We start from the raw sequence: 19,943 nt of genomic DNA on the forward strand, positions 1-19,943 counted from the left end.
AAGAATCATTAGGACTTCCCAGTCCAAGTAAACCGGTTAGTGGCGCCGCAATACTCGCGGTGACCGGCAGGTGGAGCAGCACATTACTCGCTGGGATATTCATCGTTTGTCCAGCAGGTGGCGCGCAATAGTTCTCTGTATACAGGAACGTGACCGCGTGTTACTTTGAATATCCAGCAGGTGGCGCTCAATCATTTCCCAATTCCTCAGGTGCAGCCTCACCTGCAGGAACCGCCCAGAGACAGAGGGAATGGCTGGGAGCGACTGAGACTGAGACAGAGACTGTCCCGGGAGTGGGGAGAGACAGAGAGACAGAGAGAGAGAGACAGAGAGACAGAGAGGGAGAGACTGCTGGGAATGTGAGTGAGACCTGAGCCTGAGAGACACAGGGAAGAGACTGCGAGGAGGAGACACCAGAGACTCACAATGGTAAGTGACCCCCTCCCTCTCTTCATTCCTGGACCCCAAAGAAAATCTCCCCAACTTCCCAAGTGTTTGTGTAACATGGGGGGAGGGGGGAGTTGTGATTGGCTGTTGCTCTGTGGCCCCTGGGAGTTTGGCCCCTGGGAAACTAATGAGTGGGCGGCTCCTCTCAGTGTCCCACAAAGTGATTCTCAGTCTGTTTGGACTTTGCTCTGTTGTTTCAGGGGAGGGGGTTGGTCTCGCCCAGTGAGCTGACACTTTCCTGTAGTGATGGGCAGGGGGTACAGGGGTGGGAGGATCTTGGGGGAAGTGACGGGTGCAGGGGGTTCCTCTCTGGGTCCAGTTCTGCATTTCTACTCTGAACCCGGATCTTCTGCTTCTTTGGTGTCTCCATGGGCACCGCCAACTTCCTGCTCAGCAGAGGAAGTGTTAGTGCTGCGCAACAGGAAGTGCCAAGTGCAACAACAAACTGCCCCCCAGTAACAACTGTCCAATCCCCACCCCCTGCCCTGGGTCTCTCTCTCTTTCTGACTCTCTGTTTCTCTCTCTAACTCTCCCTCTCTCTGTCTTCTGTCTGTCTCTCTCTCTCTCTCTGTCTCTGTCTGTCTGTGGGTTTAGGGAACAGATCACATGGTGTAAGAGTGAGGCCCTAGAGTTGTTGTGTGATACATAAATGTGCTCAGTCCCCACGTTGGTTTTCCTGCAGTGTTTTCAGTGTTGAGCTCCTGGGCAGGAAGTTGACTGTGCACCAAATTATCATTCCCACCCCATGATCACAGCCAATAAAATGGAACTTTTTTACTTTTGTCCCATTCACTTCCTGTTCTGTAGAAGAGGAAGTTGCTTTTGGTTCCAGCAGTGACACCGGGGGGGACGTTTGTTAAATGAGGGGAGGAAAGAATTTACTTGGGGATCAGTAAATCTGAAGACTCAACAAACAACTTGTCTAAATCCCCCTCCTGTTTTAATCTTTATATTCACATATTTATTATGTCACAGACACATAGAAATAGTTGATTAATATTTAATTAATATTTTCCAAGGAACAGAGGGGTAACAATGATGTAATGGCTGTAGATCCCAATGAGACAACATCACTAGAAGTAGACCTGACATTAGTAAAGTCTGGGCACTCATGTCTTAGAGGAAGTAGCCGGTGCAACAGGAAACTCTTCCCACTCAGCTGCAATTGGATGAGATTCCTGGAGTGTTTGGCGCATTCCTGCCCGGCTCTGCTCAGACCTGAATGCTGGGGGCGGGGGAAGGTGCAGGGGGAGGGGCAGGAGCTGATCACATTCCTCAGGTGTGTCATTAACCCCATCACTGCTGCTTTACCTGGGACGTTTGGCTTCAGTTATAAAGCCCCAGTACAGAGCAGTTCTACAGGCGCAGGGCAGAATATTGGAGCAAACCCTATTAAATTAGGGGGGGGGGGGTGCATATAGATCTACACAATGTGAATGACTGCCACTGCCTAGATTGTCAGCTCTGCAGGTTGGGTGGTTGGTTATACCAGTGTGGGGGGGCATGTAAATCACACAAACCACTTCCACAGGGGCCGTATCCAGCCAGTAAAAGTTCTCTGTAGATCCCAGCACCAAAAGGGTTAATGCGGCCCCTCCCTCTTCCTCTATTTCCCTGAGGCACCACTTGGCCTTTATTGTAAGTGAGTTAATGGGGTGTGAGCGACACTCCCTGCAGCCTTTATTGTGGCATTGTGCTTCCAGCCGTCAGCTTCAAACCTTTCTATGGCCCTGGGGAGTCTTATTTCTTTGCACACTAATCTTTCATTCTTATCAGCAATTCTTATCTGACCCCACATGGTGCAGCATACTGCCACTTTAAGACTTAAAGAAACAATAACACCAAGAAATGAAATTGTTAAAAAGTAATGAAAATATAATGTAGTGTTGCCCTGCACTGATACAATTGGATTGTTTGCTTCTGAAACACTACTATAGTTTATATAAACAAGCTGCTGTGAAGCCATGGGGGCAGCCATTCAAGCACAGGATACACAGTAGATAACAGATAAGTACTACTATAGTTTATATAAACAAGCTGCTGTGTAGCCATGGGGGCAGCCATTCAAGCACAGGATACACAGTAGATAACAGATAAGTACTACTATAGTTTATATAAACAAGCTGCTGTGTAGCCATGGGGGCAGCCATTCAAGCACAGGATACACAGTAGATAACAGATAAGTACTACTATAGTTTATATAAACAAGCTGCTGTGTAGCCATGGGGGCAGCCATTCAAGCACAGGATACACAGTAGATAACAGATAAGTACTACTATAGTTTATATAAACAAGCTGCTGTGAAGCCATGGGGGCAGCCATTCAAGCACAGGTGACACAGTAGATAACAGATAAGTACTACTATAGTTTATATAAACAAGCTGCTGTGTAGCCATGGGGGCAGCCATTCAAAGCTGAAAAAAGAGAAAAGGCACAGAATACACAGCTGATAACAGATAAGCTCTATAGTATACAATGGGATTTTTCAGAACTTATCCGTTATCTACTGTGTATCCTGTGCTTGAATGGCTGCCCCCATGGCTACACAGCAGCTTGTTTATATAAACTATAGTAGTACTTATCTGTTATCTACTGTGTATCCTGTGTTTGAATGGCTGCCCCCATGGCTACACAGCAGCTTGTTTATATAAACTATAGTAGTACTTATCTGTTATCTACTGTGTATCCTGTGCTTGAATGGCTGCCCCCATGGCTACACAGCAGCTTGTTTATATAAACTATAGTAGTACTTATCTCTTATCTACTGTGTATCCTGTGCTTGAATGGCTTCCCCCATAGCAAACACCAGTTGAACTAGTGCAGGGCAACACTACATTATAGTTTTATTACTTTAATTTTTTGATGTTACTGTTCTGTTATATTAATATTTTTTCAGGAGTCGGAGGGGGGGGAAGCTGTTTTGTGCTGCACTCCTTACTTCCTGCTTTGGAGCAGCTCCTGTCTGTTTCAGCACAGGAAGTGAGCTGTGCAAGGAAATGCAAATCCCCAGCCAACTAGAAAACCTAATTGATGTTTCCAGGCAAGGGATATCCCATCATGCTCAGGGGCACTGAGACTCATTTATATGTGATGTACCTGATACAGGGCAGCAAGGAGCGTTACCATTGGCAGACGCAGAATGTGCGGCAGAGCGGAGTGGACGATATGGTTCTGCTCTCCAAGATCACGGAGGAAGCCATCGTGGACAACCTGAAAAAGAGATACATGGACGATTACATCTTTGTATCCTGCCAACTCCGCCCCCATTAATTAACTATTGGGGCAAATAATAACTGGGACAGGCAGGAGACAGGGACAGTTATTATTATTATTATTATTAATAATAGGAGGGACAGACAGGAGACACAGGGACAGGTATTATTATTATTATTATTATTATTATTAATAGGAGGGACAGGTATTATTATTATTATTAATAGGAGGGACAGGCAGGAGATACAGGGACAGGTATTATTATTATTAATAGAAGGGACAGACAGGAGACACAGGGACAGGTATTATTATTATTATTATTATTATTATTATTAATAGAAGGGACAGACAGGAGACACAGGGACAGGTATTATTATTATTATTATTATTATTATTATTAATAGGAGGGACAGGTATTATTATTATTAATAGGAGGGACAGGCAGGAGACACAGGGACAGGTATTATTATTATTATTAATCGGAGGGACAGACAGGAGACACAGGGACAGGTATTATTATTATTATTATTAATAGGAGGGACAGGTATTATTATTATTATTATTATTAATAGGAGGGACAGACAGGAGACACAGGGACAGGTATTATTATTATTATTATTATTAATAGAAGGGACAGACAGGAGACACAGGGACAGGTATTATTATTATTATTAATAGGAGGGACAGGTATTATTATTATTATTAATAGGAGGGACAGGCAGGAGACACAGGGACAGGTATTATTATTATTATTATTATTAATAGGAGGGACAGGCAGGAGACACAGGGACAGGTATTATTATTATTATTAATAGAAGGGACAGACAGGAGACACAGGGACAGGTATTATTATTATTAATAGGAGGGACAGGTATTATTATTATTAATAGGAGGGACAGGCAGGAGACACAGGGACAGGTATTATTATTATTATTAATAGGAGGGACAGGCAGGAGACACAGGGACAGGTATTATTATTATTATTAATAATAGGAGGGACAGGCAGGAGACACAGGGACAGGTATTATTATTATTAATAGGAGGGACAGGCAGGAGACACAGGGACAGGTATTATTATTATTATTAATAGGAGGGACAGGCAGGAGACACAGGGACAGGTATTATTATTATTAATAGAAGGGACAGACAGGAGACACGGACAGGTATTATTATTATTAATAGGAGGGACAGACAGGAGACACAGGGACAGGTATTATTATTATTATTATTATTAATAGGAGGGACAGACAGGAGGCACAGGGACAGGTATTATTATTATTATTAATAGGAGGGACAGGCAGGAGACACAGGGACAGGTATTATTATTATTATTATTAATAGGAGGGACAGACAGGAGACACAGGGACAGGTATTATTATTATTAATAGGAGGGACAGGCAGGAGACACAGGGACAGGTATTATTATTAATAGGAGGGACAGGTATTATTATTATTATTAAAAGGAGGGACAGGCAGGAGACACAGGGACAGGTATTATTATTATTATTAATAGGAAGGACAGGCAGGAGACACAGGGACAGGTATTATTTTTATTATTATTAATAGGAGGGACAGACAGGAGACACAGGGACAGGTATTATTATTAATAGGAGGGACAGGCAGGAGGCACAGGGACAGGTATTATTATTATTATTATTATTAATAGGAGGGACAGGCAGGAGACACAGGGACAGGTATTATTATTATTAATAGGAGGGACAGACAGGAGACACAGGGACAGGTATTATTAATAGGAGGGACAGGCAGGAGACACAGGGACAGGTATTATTATTATTATTATTATTAATAGGAGGGACAGGCAGGAGGCACAGGGACAGGTATTATTATTATTATTATTAATAGGAGGGACAGGCAGGAGACACAGGGACAGGTATTATTATTAATAGGAGGGACAGACAGGAGACACAGGGACAGGTATTATTATTATTAATTGGAGGGACAGGCAGGAGACACAGGGACAGGTATTATTATTATTAATAGGAGGGACAGACAGGAGACACAGGGACAGGTATTATTATTATTATTAATAGGAGGGACAGACAGGAGACACAGGGACAGGTATTATTATTATTAATAGGAGGGACAGACAGGAGACACAGGGACAGGTATTATTATTATTAATAGGAGGGACAGGTATTATTATTAATAATAGGAGGGACAGACAGGAGGCACAGACAGGAGACACAGGGACAGGTATTATTATTATTATTATTAATAGGAGGGACAGGCAGGAGACACAGGGACAGGTATTATTATTAATAGTAGGGACAGGTATTATTATTATTATTAATAATAGGAGGGACAGACAGGAGGCACAGACAGGAGACACAGGGACAGGTATTATTATTATTATTATTAATAGGAGGGACAGACAGGGACACAGGATTAGAACAAGATATACAATGGTTGAGCCACAGAGCTAGCACTTCATTGCACTAATGTTGAGGTTGACCAGATTTGTCCGTCTCTATTTATTAACCCTTTAACCTCCCACTCAGACATATATTGGCCCTGTGCTGATCTCTGTTAACCCCTTCAAGCAGCTGCCTTACTTCACCGACCGAGAGATTGAGATGTACCAGGGAGCGGTGAGTCGTTTATTTCTGCCCCTATGGAATTTAACCCTTTTGTGTCTTATTGATTAATAAAGTCTCCCTTTTTCTGGGATATTATTGTGACTGTAGTGCTCAGCCGGGCAGGTCACAGGTTAATGATCTGTAGGTGAGACGTGGGGACATGTGGGTTCAGCGGAACCCCAGGAAGTGAATCACTGACCCCACATTGATAACTAAGGGCCACACCCCAATCACTGTGACTGCACCTTCCTAGTGATCTCACCTCTATTATATTTATTTATTGGAGGTGGATTTACTCCCATTGGGCAATACTGCCTCCCAGTGGCTGGATGTGACAGTACCACAAGGATTATTATAATATGTGATTATATTTATATATATATATATTATTATTTATATATAATTACACAAAAGCCATGAATATCCTGTAAATTATATCCTTATAAACGGTGAGTTCTGATGTCATCAGTTATAAACGGTGAGTTCTGATGTCATTTCTGTCACATGACTCACTGAAACTTGTGTATTATAATAAATAAAGTACCCCCAGTTGTAAAATATGAGGATATTAGAAGTTACCTCGGAGTTCCATGACCTGTATTTATATGGTCATGAAACTCCTCGGTAACTTATAATATCCTTATAATTACAAGAGGGGGTACTTTATTCACTATATATTTATATTATTTATTCTGCTGTTCTCCTCCCACAGGCCCAATATGAGAACCCGCCCCACATCTATGCGCTGGCCGATACCATGTACCGTAACATGCTGATAGATGGGGAGAACCAGTGTGTGATCATCAGGTGAGTGGATGGGGAATAACAAGACTGGGCTGAGGAGCTTGCACTCTGTAGAGCGCCGGATTATTCTCTGCTGTCAGTAACGAGGGTCTGTCCCTTTTGCAGTGGGGAGAGTGGAGCCGGGAAGACTGTGGCAGCCAAATACATCATGGGCTACATCTCCAAGGTTTCCGGTGGGGGCCCCAAAGTTCAGGTAATGGGGGGCTGTGGGTAGAATTAGGGACTTGCTGTCATTTAATATTCTGCTCACCCCCCAATTCATCTTGCCCCCCTGCAGCACGTAAAGGACATTATTCTCAAATCCAACCCCCTGCTGGAGGCATTTGGCAACGCAAAGACTGTGAGGAACAACAACTCCAGCAGATTTGTAAGTACCGGGACCACTAGGAGCACCAGAGAGTTGCAGTTGGTCAGACTGGGCAGGAGGAGGGACTATATTAAGAGGAGGACACTACAAATAGTTGCAGTTGGTCAGACTGGGCAGGAGGAGGGAATATATTAAGAGGAGGACACTACAAATAGTTGCAGTTGGTCAGACTGGGCAGGAGGAGGGACTATATTAAGAGGAGGACACTACAAATAGTTGCAGTTGGTCAGATTGGGCAGGAGGAGGGATACATTGAGATTAGGACAGTGTAGAAAGTTGCAGTTGGTCAGAGGAGGGGATACACTGAGAGTAGAACAGCACATAAAGTTTCGGGGGCTGAATTGAGAGGTTCCATTAATAACGGAGCAATGCTGAATGGAAGAAATTGGGTAAATTCGGGTTATTTACTGACCCGTGTCCTGTCCCCGTCTCACCGCAGGGCAAATACTTTGAGATCCAGTTCAGTCGTGGGGGGGAGCCGGACGGAGGCAAAATCTCCAACTTTCTCCTGGAGAAATCGCGTGTTGTGAGTCAGAACTCAGGAGAGAGGAGCTTCCATATCTTCTACCAGGTGAGCAGTAAAGGGTTAAGTCACATGTGCAGATTTAGGTGCAAATTTCCCATGAAGCATTGCGGGGCTGCTCATAATACACAAATCCTCCGCCGTAGCCCCTCCCTGTTTCTCCTACAAACGAAGGAGAAGTTTCCCTTTAACCTAAATAACCGCAGCCCCCCCATACACCTCTGAGGTTGCCGTGGCGACCAGTTGGCCGCCCCTTGGTCTCTATGGGATTAAAATGAAGTACTTTTGGGTTCCGCGGGCAATATCAGGGTATTTGCAATAAGTGGCCCCACAATTTGGCCCCGGGGTAATTCTCCCTGTGTTGCAGGTACTAGAGGGGGCGTCAGCCGAGGATAAGGAGAATTTGGGGATCACCTCCCCCGATTACTATTTCTACCTGAATCAGTCGTCCGTGTATCACGTGGAGGACGTAAGTGACAAAAAGGAGTTTGCAGAAACCATGGTGAGTGCCACTGACTGGGAATGCTGGGAGTTGTAGTTTGGCCTTAATGTGACCCCCCACTGTCTCTCCCCCCTCAGCTGGCCATGAATGTGGTGGGTCTGGACCCCGATACTCAGACGTCGGTGCTACAGATTGTGGCTGGAATTCTACATCTCGGGAACATCACCTTTAGGGAGAATGGGAACAACGCGGAGGTGGAGAGTCAGGATTGTAAGTGGGACCCCGGGACACAAAGTGGGGAAATTGGGCTGAACCAACTACTGGGCTACAGGAGGCACCACTGCTACGGAATGGGCTGCACCAACTGCAGGGGTAGAGGGGCTGCTAGTGGTTGGGAATGGGCTGTACCAACTGTTGAATAATAGGGGGTGCTGGCAGCAAAGAATGTGAAGGACTATCTGTAGAGTAAGAGGGGGCACAAGTGGTAGGGAATGGGGTTCATCAGGGGCATTGGTAAGAAGTAATGGGGTGCACTGGTGGTAGGAAATGGGGTGAACTAACTGTTGGGGAAGAGAAAACACGAGTGGTAGGGAATGGGGTTCATCAGATGTAGGGGAATAGGGGGCACTGGGGGGAGATGGGACACTGCTGTAGGTCAATGAGTCTTCTTGTTGCCCCACCAGTCCTGGCGTTCCCTTCCTATCTACTTGGCATTGACCAGATGCGGCTGCAGGAGAAGTTGACCAGCAGGAAGATGGACAGTAAATGGGGAGGGAAATCGGAGGTGATTGACGTGACGCTGAACGCAGAACAGGCCTGTTTCACCCGCGATGCTCTGGCCAAAGCTCTGTACAGTCGCCTCTTCGATTACCTGGTGGAGGTGAGAAGCTTCTGCTGAAATTGCTGTCTGTTCCTTTCCTGCCCAATCTCCCCTGATCTCTGTCTGCCCCCCCCCCAAATCTCTTATACACGGACCCCTCTTCATATGCCCCCCTTGTGTGTTTGCTGCAGGCCATTAATAAAGCAATGAGGAAGGAGGCTGAGGAGTACAATATCGGGGTGCTGGACATATACGGCTTTGAGATATTCCAGGTAGGAGGGACCCAAAGCTCTGGGCATAGGATGATTGGTAGCGGCAAGGTGGAAAGGGCATCTGGGTGGGCAGGGGAAGGATGGGGGGGGGCATATTATGGGGCTGAAACTTTCTTCTAAATTCCCAGAAAAACGGCTTTGAGCAATTCTGCATAAACTTTGTGAATGAGAAACTGCAGCAAATCTTCATTGAACTGACGCTGAAAGCTGAACAGGTGAGTCACCAATGAGTCTGGTTTTTTTGAGGTTATGGGACGATCTGTGGTTCTGACCCACTTGTCTCTTCCCACAGGAGGAATATGTGCAGGAAGGGATCCACTGGAACCCCATTGAGTATTTCAACAATAAAGTCGTGTGTGACCTGATAGAGAACAAAGTGGTGAGTCTGACGGGAGCTCTTGGGCTCAGGGGCTGCTACCCAGGCTGAAGAGTCTGGAAATGGTCCAAAAAGAAGGTTCCTACTTGAACCCCCCCCCCCCAGGAGCAGATCAGAGGGAACTACAGCTGCTGCCCCCACTCTCTCACTCCATGTGGAACCAATGGCCCCAGGTACCAGAGTGTAGTGATGCGACTGCCCTTCCTTTTTGTGCCCACAGAACCCACCGGGGGTGATGAGTATCCTGGACGATGTGTGTGCCACCATGCATGCCAAGGGAGAGGGTGCCGACCAGACGCTCCTGCAGAAACTCCAGTCGGCCATCGGTAGCCACGAGCATTTCAACAGCTGGAACAAGGGCTTCATTATTCACCATTATGCTGGAAAGGTAGGGCAGCGGGGCATGGAAATAATTTGGGTACTGCAGAGGAATGGTGGGTATATTGGGGAATGTGTGGGTGGGATTGGAAAGAGAGGGGGTGATATGGGGCAGGAGAAGGGTGGCACAGCACTTGCCACAGAAGACAGCAGTTTATGGGGGCTGCGGGCAGACGTTTGGCTTCAATCCTATGTTTTACAGGTGTCGTACGACGTCAATGGATTTTGTGAGCGGAACCGGGATGTTTTGTTCACTGACCTGATTGAGCTGATGCAGAGCAGTGAAATGTAAGCGCCAAAGTCTTGTCCTCTCGGCCTAAATATGAATCCCTACCCCCAGGTCAATTTATCATTTGCCTATGGTGCGCCCCAATCTCTTCTGTCTTTTGTCCTCCCATTGGGGGCTACACATTAGCATTGCCTTTGTGTCCCATAGACCGTTCATCAGGGAACGATTCCCAGAAAATCTCAATGCGGAGAAGAAAGGGCGTCCAAGTACGGCAGGCACCAAGATCAAGGTAAACCCGGTGCCTCTAGAGGGGGGTATAGCTGATATGTTTGGATCGAGGGCTTGTGTGTTGTGGAAGAGGGATAATATGCTGGGTCCAGTGCTTGTGTGTTGTGTTACACTACTGATATGTTGGGTCCAGTGCTTGTGTGTTGGGTTAAACGACTGATATGTTGGGTCCAGTGCTTGTTTGTTGGGTTACACGACTGATATGTTGGGTCCAGTGCTTGTGTGTTGTGTTACACTACTGATATGTTTGGTCCAGTGCTTGTGTGTTGGATTACATGACTGATATGTTGGGTCCAGTGCTTGTGTGTTGGGTTACACGACTGATATGTTGGGTCCAGTGCTTGTGTGTTGGGTTACACTACTGATATGTTGGGTCCAGTGCTTGTGTGTTGGGTTACACGACTGATATGTTGGGTCCAGTGCTTGTTTGTTGGGTTACACGACTGATATGTTGGGTCCAGTGCTTGTTTGTTGGGTTACACGACTGATATGTTGGGTCCAGTGCTTGTGTGTTGGGTTACACTACTGATATGTTGGGTCCAGTGCTTGTTTGTTGGGTTACACGACTGATATGTTGGGTCCAGTGCTTGTGTGTTGGGTTACACGACTGATATGTTGGGTCCAGTGCTTGTGTGTTGGGTTACACTACTGATATGTTGGGTCCAGTGCTTGTGTGTTGGATTACATGACTGATATGTTGGGTCCAGTGCTTGTGTGTTGGGTTACACGACTGATATGTTGGGTCCAGTGCTTGTGTGTTGGGTTACACTACTGATATGTTGGGTCCAGTGCTTGTGTGTTGGGTTACACGACTGATATGTTGGGTCCAGTGCTTGTTTGTTGGGTTACACGACTGATATGTTGGGTCCAGTGCTTGTGTGTTGGGTTACACGACTGATATGTTGGGTCCAGTGCTTGTGTGTTGGGTTACACTACTGATATGTTGGGTCCAGTGCTTGTTTGTTGGGTTACACGACTGATATGTTGGGTCCAGTGCTTGTGTGTTGGGTTACACGACTGATATGTTGGGTCCAGTGCTTGTGTGTTGGGTTACACGACTGATATGTTGGGTCCAGTGCTTGTGTGTTGGGTTACACTACTGATATGTTGGGTCCAGTGCTTGTGTGTTGGGTTACACGACTGATATGTTGGGTCCAGTGCTTGTTTGTTGGGTTACACGACCTGATATGTTGGGTCCAGTGCTTGTTTGTTGGGTTACACGACTGATATGTTGGGTCCAGTGCTTGTGTGTTGGGTTACACTACTGATATGTTGGGTCCAGTGCTTGTTTGTTGGGTTACACGACTGATATGTTGGGTCCAGTGCTTGTGTGTTGGGTTACACGACTGATATGTTGGGTCCAGTGCTTTTGTGTTGGGTTACACTACTGATATGTTGGGTCCAGTGCTTGTTTGTTGGGTTACACTACTGATATGTTTGGTCCAGTGCTTGTGTGTTGGATTACACGACTGATATGTTGGGTCCAGTGCTTGTGTGTTGGGTTACACGACTGATATGTTGGGTCCAGTGCTTGTGTGTTGGGTTACACTACTGATATGTTGGGTCCAGTGCTTGTGTGTTGGGTTACACGACTGATATGTTGGGTCCAGTGCTTGTTTGTTGGGTTACACGACTGATATGTTGGGTCCAGTGCTTGTTTGTTGGGTTACACGACTGATATGTTGGGTCCAGTGCTTGTGTGTTGGGTTACACTACTGATATGTTGGGTCCAGTGCTTGTTTGTTGGGTTACACGACTGATATGTTGGGTCCAGTGCTTGTGTGTTGGGTTACACGACTGATATGTTGGGTCCAGTGCTTGTGTGTTGGGTTACACGACTGATATGTTGGGTCCAGTGCTTGTTTGTTGGGTAATACGACTGATATGTTGGGTCCAGTGCTTGTGTGTTGGGTTACACGACTGATATGTTGGGTCCAGTGCTTGTTTGTTGGGTTACACGACTGATATGTTGGGTCCAGTGCTTGTTTGTTGGGTTACACGACTGATATGTTGGGTCCAGTGCTTGTTTGTTGGGTTATACGACTGATATGTTGGGTCCAGTGCTTGTTTGTTGGGTTATACGACTGATATGTTGGGTCCAGTGCTTGTGTGTTGGGTTACACGACTGATATGTTGGGTCTAGTGCTTGTGTGTTGGGTTACACGACTGATATGTTGGGTCCAGTTCTTGTTTGTTGGGTTACACGACTAATATGTTGGGTCCAGTGCTTGTTTGTTGGGTTACACGACTAATATGTTGGGTCCAGTGCTTGTTTGTTGGGTTACACGACTGATATGTTGGGTCCAGTGCTTGTTTGTTGGGTTATACGACTGATATGTTGGGTCATACTTCCTTCCTTCTCTCTCTCCCTCTTCTTCCCTTCCTCTTCTCCTCTGCTTCCTAATCTCTTCTCCTTTCCATCCCTTTCTCTTTAGCCCTCCTTCCCCTTTCTTCTTCTTTCTTCAGCCAAAAACCAATTCCATTGTTATACTGTTTCTATGCCATTGACCCAAATGGGGAATGGTTCTGATTGGCTGATGACAATTTAAACAGGAAAACCAGCTAATTTCTTTAGATGTCCCTTTTACCAATAACAACTGTACAAACAGTTCCTCTTTAAAATGTAAAAGACCCTCTCCAGATGGTCTCTTGGAATGTGTCCCACCTATTTCTTATCTTGCATTTTATTACAAGACAGGATGAGCTCCTTTGAAGGAGTCATAAAAACTCAGGATACCTTCTACCTAAGGATTAATTACAATCGGTCTATATATATTACTACAATATGTTGGGTCATTGCTTGTGTGTTGGGTTACACGACTGATATGTTGGGTCCAGTGCTTGTTTGTTGGGTTACACGACTGATATGTTGGGTCCAGTGCTTGTTTGTTGGGTTACACGACTGATATGTTGGGTCCAGTGCTTGTTTGTTGGGTTACACGACTGATATGTTGGGTCCAGTGCTTGTTTGTTGGGTTACACGACTGATATGTTGGGTCAGTGCTTGTGTGTTGGGTTACACGACTGATATGTTGGGTCCAGTGCTTGTGTGTTGGGTTACACGACTGATATGTTGGGTCCAGTGCTTGTGTGTTGGGTTACACGACTGATATGTTGGGTCCAGTGCTTGTTGTTGGGTTACACGACTGATATGTTGGGTCCAGTGCTTGTGTGTTGTGGAACAGAGATTATATGTTGGGTCCAGGGCTTGTGTGTTGGGTTACACGACTGATGTTGGATCTAAGGTTTGTGTGTTGGGGTACAGTTGTGATGTGGTGTGTCCAGGACTTATATATTGGGCCCAGGATTAATATGTTGGGTCTAGGGCTTGGATCTTTGGGTAGATGTCTGAAAGGTTGGGTCCAGGGCTTGTGGAATAGAACTAATGTTGTATACAGGGCTTGTATATTGGCATTCAGGGATGATATGTTGAGTCCAGTGCTTAGCTATTTGGATATAGGACTGATATGTTGGGTCCAGGGTTTGTGTGTTGGGTTACATGCATGACATGGTGGATTCAAGAATTAATATGGGGCACCTAGGGATTTGGTATTGGGGAGTAGGAATGACATGTTGGATCCATGCCTTTTCAACAGTATGTTGGGGGGCAGGACATATATTGGGGTAAGAGCGCAGGCATTGGGGTAAAATACTGATAAGTTGGGTTTATGGCTCACCAGGACAGTCACAAATACTGAACCCCAACACCGATAATTCAAAACTATTGTCTTTCCCAGAAACAAGCGAACGATTTAGTACAGACCCTGATGAAGTGCACCCCTCATTACATTCGATGTATAAAGCCCAATGAGACCAAGAAACCACGGGACTGGGAGGACAGCAGGTACCTGGGGATGGGGAGAGAAGCAGCACCTGAGGGTTTGAAAGTGGGCGGGAAAATTGCCAAAAGGAACAGGAAATCGCTTAGAATGATATTTTCTCTCAATAATGCAAATTATATTTACAAATTGGGTGGGATTCGACCCCCTCTTCCTCATTATTAGGGCGAAACATCAGGTGGAATATTTGGGGCTCCGAGAGAACATCCGTGTTCGACGTGCCGGTTACGCATACCGCCGAGTGTTCCAGAAGTTCCTGCACAGGTACAGGGAGGGGATCTGCACACCTGAGTGAATTTGCATTGATTTTAGGGGGCTTATTCATTGTGGGGTCTCTGGCAGGTACGCAATCTTGACCCGTGAGACGTGGCCGCGATGGAGCGGTGATGAGAAGAAGGGCGTCATACATCTGCTGCGCTCAGTGAATATGGACTCCGATCAGTATCAGCTGGGAAGGACCAAAGTGTTTATTAAAGCCCCAGAGTCGGTAAGTGACTTGGGGTCATAGTTGGGGTTCCGGGCACTTATGTGAGATCTGGCAGTGGCTAAATAGACTAACCCATGTTGCCAAACTCTGGTTGTAGCTCTTCTTGTTGGAGGAGATGCGAGAACGAAAGTATGACAACTACGCCCGCGTTATTCAGAAAGCCTGGCGCAAGCACACGGCTGTGCGCAAGTATATTCGCATGCGGGAGGAAGGTGAGTGTTGCCCTTTAGATATCACGTGCACTAGTGGGATTGGGGTTGCAATTTACAGACTTCTAATGAGACCCACAAAGTGAGATTTCCAGTGCCCCGCGCATGGAGCAGATCATAATCCTCCATTGTCCCATTTGCAGCCTCCAGCATTGTCCTGAACCAGAAGGAAAGGAGGAGGAACAGCATCAACCGCAACTTTGTAGGTGATTACATTGGCATGGACAGTCGGCCCGAACTCCGACAGTTTGTGGGGCGCAGGGAGAGGATCGACTTTGCAGACATTGTGACCAAATACGACCGTAGATTCAAGGTGAGAGGAATGACCTGATTTAACTGGGGGGCTGCAATCCACTTGGGTTTTACTTACTGGGTGAAGTCCATACTGGACGGCCATATTGTAGAGCAGTGATCCCCAATCAGTGGTTGGTTAGTAACACGTTGCTCACCAACCAATTGGATGTTGCTCCCAGTGGCCTCAGGAGCTTATTTTTTAATTCAAGGATTGGAGGCATGTTTTGGTGCATAAAAATCCACCGAACCTCCTGTAGGCTGCCAGTCCACATAGGGGCTACCAAATGGCCAATTACAGCCCTTATTTGGCACCACCCAATAACATTTTTCATGCTTGTGGTGTTTCAAGTGTCAAGTGTCTCACTTGTCAAAATGGTTTGGGACCCCAGTTGTATTCTTCTGAGAAGAGTCTTTGGGTAGTCGTGTGATACGATCTAGTGCTGGGACCCTTCATATTTGGTAACTAGGAGAACCTGCCACTGCCCCACTACAGGGACTCACCATACCAGGATGGCCACCACACTGTGTCCTTATAAAGCCAAGCTCTTCTTTTGTGATTAGACACTCAAACGTGACATGGTCCTGACACCAAAGTTCCTGTATCTGATTGGTCGGGAGAAGGTGAAACAGGGACCAGAAAAGGGTCTAATTAAGGAGGTTCTGAAGAGGAAGATTGAGGTGGAGAACATTCAGTCTGTATCAATGAGGTAAGTGCATAATGGACCCTACACTCAGCTGTCACTAAGCTGTAATACACTAGATGGGACTAGGTGCTTTCCCTGGGATTCTGCAGTTGCCTCGCTCCTGGGCTGCTTCTGCTGGACTACTTCCTGGGCTAGAGCTGCAGGGGTCTCTGCCTATTTCTTCTGAGCTCCTTCCTGGGCTCAAACTACAGGGTTCTCTCCTGGTCGGTTTCTGCTGGGCTCTTTCTAGGACCAGAGCTGCAGGGTTCTCTGCTGGGTTCCTTCCTGGACTAGAGCTGCAGGGTTCTTTCCTGGGCTATTTCTGCTGGGCTAGAGTGTCAGGGGTCTCTCCTAGTCTGTTTCTGTCTGCTGAGCTGCTTTTTGAACCAGAACTGCAGGGGTCTCTAATTGTCTACTTCTGCTGGGCTCATTCTTGGACCAGAGCTACAGGGTCTCTCCTGGGCTGTTTTTGTGAACATAACATAAAACTCTGATATGGGGATGTCTTAACGGGTGCTGTTGTCCCTTCCCAGTAAGTTGCAAGACGACTTCATCATCCTCCACGAGGCCCAGTACGACAGCGTCCTGGAGACCATGTTTAAGACGGAGTTTCTCAGCCTCCTGTACAAACGCTACGAGGAGAAGAAACAGAAGAAACTGCCCATAAAATTCAGCAACCAGTAAGAAATTGACACTGTATGGGGGTGAGGTATGGGGGGGCCCTGCCTGTCCCCCTGTAAGTGATCAGCTCCGCCCTCTTCTTAATATTTATACAGAATGTAGTTTATTATATAGAATCTGCACTCAATGGGAGGGAAACAAATGAATTAGCTGCACTCAACGTCCCAGTGCTAGAAGGGATAAATGGGTCAGTTTAGCCATACTCTCCCTCCCAGTGCCAGTAGGGATCCATGGAATAGAAACGCCATCATCCCAGTGAGGGTTTGAAGTATTAGGGGAGGAAAACCCATGTGACCCCTGCCGTGTTCTTGTTCCCCCTCTCAGGCTGGAATTCAAGGTGAAGAAGGAAGGCTGGGCACCATGGGGAGCGGCGGGAACACGACAGATCCAGTTCCAGAATGGAATAGGGGACATGGCGCTGACCAAGATCAATGGGAAGGTTCTGGTTATCAGTATTGGGCAGGGGTTGCCCCCCAACTCACGTGAGTATCACTGAGAGAATCCGCTTCACATAGAACTGACTGTATCCTCGTCACTATTATCCATGGAACCCTGTATTTAGCCTTAATTACTCCTGCCTCATACCCCATATTGCCTAGGGACCCCCTTGTATGGTCTCTCACCCTCTCCCTATTGTCTCAGGACCCACTCGTAAGGATAACCGCAAGAGCCAATATCTGAGCAGCACACCGGCCGGTGAGTACATGGGCCCAAACATGACTGAATTCAGGTACAAATGCATCAAGTCTTCCTCAAATTCACCTGTACCCCAGAGAATTGCACCTCCGTCAGGCAGATCTGAGCTTTGTTAAAGGGGAAGTTCAGTTTCAGTTTTGCAGAAACGGGAGCATGCTCAGTAGGGGCTGCCTAAGTGTATCAACTGTATAGTAAGGATTGGTCAATCACATGATCTCTCTTGTTACCCTCTTGCACCCAGGGAACCAAAGGGCAAATGGAGGCAATAAGAAGAGCTCGCGGCCACCCATGTTGCAAAGAATGTCATTCACATCACGACAGCTAAGTGTGGAGCAACCAACCTTACCGAGACAAGGTGCCAGTCCCCGTGCCAAGGCTCCTCCCACGCCGGTCAACCTGGACTTCATGAATGTTCCAGATCAGGGCACAGCGGGGTCAGTAGACAATGTATTGGGGGGGGATAGGATGGAAATATAGGTGTAGGGACTGAGTAAGGTTCCTCATTTCTAAAACCTGAGTTCTTCTCTCCCAGAATCCTTAGGAGGCGCTCCAAGGAAGTCAAGCCTGTCCCTGGAGGTGGAAGGTCCAAGCCCGCCCCAAAGCCCAAGCCACAGCCTGCCCTGCCCCTCTGCCGGGCACTCTATGCTTATGATGCACAGGACACCGATGAGCTCAGCTTCAATGCCAACGATCAGCTGGAGATTGTCAGGGAAGGTAAGATCAAAGGGATGTGGCATACAACTCCCAGCATCCTCTCGAGGGGATGAAAGCCTGATAGCGCCATATTCCTGTCCTCTTTGGTTGTCTGTTTTTTCCTGGAGAGGGTAATGTTTAGGCATTTGCCCATGTAGGTGCTGTCGCACAGGGGTGGGCCCTCCAGCTAAGGACAACAGGGCCCCAATTTAAAAACAAAAAAATCGCTTGTCTAAATAAACCAAGCCCTGATCCATCCCACACACTCCTTAACAACCAAACACAGCTCTGCACCAGGACTACCCACCACTGATAAGTCCCACCCCTTCTGGGGTCAGAGATACTGGGACTGCGCCCCCCCTTACTAAGATCCATGTAGAATGAATGTAAGTGTAAATACCCTCCTCTCTCCTCCATAGACCCATCGGGCTGGTGGCAGGGGCGGATCCGAGGCAGAGAAGGACTGTTTCCAGGCAATTACGTGGAGAAGATCTGACCGCACCACTGCCCCATGTTCTGATCCTCTACTGGGGGGCTCATCTGGTGTATAACCAACCCATCCTGATAAGGAAGGACCACCGGCTCCAAGCAGATCCGGATTTGTTTATAGAAATCGAACAACTTTTTTAATTTTTGTTTTTTAAAGAAATCTATTTTTTAAAAAATACATAAAGTATGAGCCATTGTAATGCTGGTGCCAAGTCTATACACCTCCGGCCGGAACAGGAGCTTGAGGGACAGATGGACTATGTAGCCACTGACCCCCAGTGTATTTACTTGCTGGAGGCAGAAACATTTCATGGACTTTGGGACACCGAGAAAGTTCTTATATTTACCCCTCATATAATATTCCCCCCACGGCAGCCTATCATTATTATTCTACGATGATCCTTTCCATCTTGTACCCACTAAATAAACCAAATTGTGCCTTGCCGAGTGTTTTGTTATAATACAGATATCAGCAGTGCAACTCCCAGCGACCTTCTAATGAAACTATGATGGAAGGTTCAATGCGGGAATGGAAGGGGCAGAACCCAACCAGTCAGGAGACAACACTACGGGTTGACCAAGTATTGGCCGGGTACATTAGTCATTGTATCTTCCATTCCAAGAGGAAAGAGGAAATTTTTGCCGAGATAATTGTTCAGGGAGTCACGGTTTCCCCAGTCTGGTCACTGAAACGAAAAACTTGGAACCCAAAATGGCAGAATTAGTGAAAAGCAGCGACATTTTGCTTTGGCCCCATAATGCCCCTGTCTGGTTTCTGGATGGATTTGGTCTCTCTTGGGTTTCATGGACTAAGCAACTTCTTTAGAACCTCCAGAATTAAAGCTCCGAGGTCTCCTGAGCAGCAATAAAAATCCCAGTGATGGTCAGTCTGTCCTGCCTCCTGTTGGATAAAGAAAAAAATTTACAAAACAAAAGCATAATGAGCCCATTATGCTTTTGTTTTGTAAATTTTTTTTCTGTTAGATTTTTTTCTTCTTTTTTATAATAAATTAATTTTGGTTTTCTTAAATTGGGTGTGCTATCCATTCCTTGCAGTAGTTATAGATTATATGGAGACCCTTATGGGGAGTCACCTATGGATTAGCACCCTATAAT

At 46.4% G+C, this 19,943-nt stretch overlaps 1 protein-coding gene across 1 annotated transcript; it reads left to right on the top strand.

Annotated features, from left to right (window-relative positions):
- Positions 1–299: 299 nt before the first annotated feature.
- Positions 300–19,269, top strand: myo1e.2.L (myosin IE, gene 2 L homeolog; the record flags this gene model as incomplete). Its single annotated transcript, NM_001086970.1, is given in 28 exon segments — positions 300–429; positions 3,553–3,690; positions 6,180–6,269; positions 6,970–7,064; positions 7,167–7,254; positions 7,339–7,428; positions 7,868–7,999; positions 8,319–8,453; positions 8,531–8,663; positions 9,077–9,273; positions 9,405–9,485; positions 9,614–9,700; positions 9,778–9,864; positions 10,082–10,249; positions 10,442–10,527; positions 10,676–10,757; positions 14,494–14,600; positions 14,761–14,859; positions 14,938–15,082; positions 15,180–15,294; positions 15,435–15,604; positions 16,147–16,292; positions 16,802–16,948; positions 17,274–17,431; positions 17,592–17,645; positions 17,887–18,079; positions 18,178–18,359; positions 18,758–19,269. Coding segments are annotated over 28 exon segments (3,285 nt in total). The 3' UTR covers positions 18,835–19,269.
- Between the last annotated feature and the right edge of the window lie 674 nt (positions 19,270–19,943).

The sequence above is a fragment of the Xenopus laevis genome, chromosome 8L (assembly GCF_017654675.1).
Source record: "Xenopus laevis strain J_2021 chromosome 8L, Xenopus_laevis_v10.1, whole genome shotgun sequence".
Taxonomy (NCBI): Eukaryota; Metazoa; Chordata; class Amphibia; order Anura; family Pipidae; genus Xenopus; species Xenopus laevis.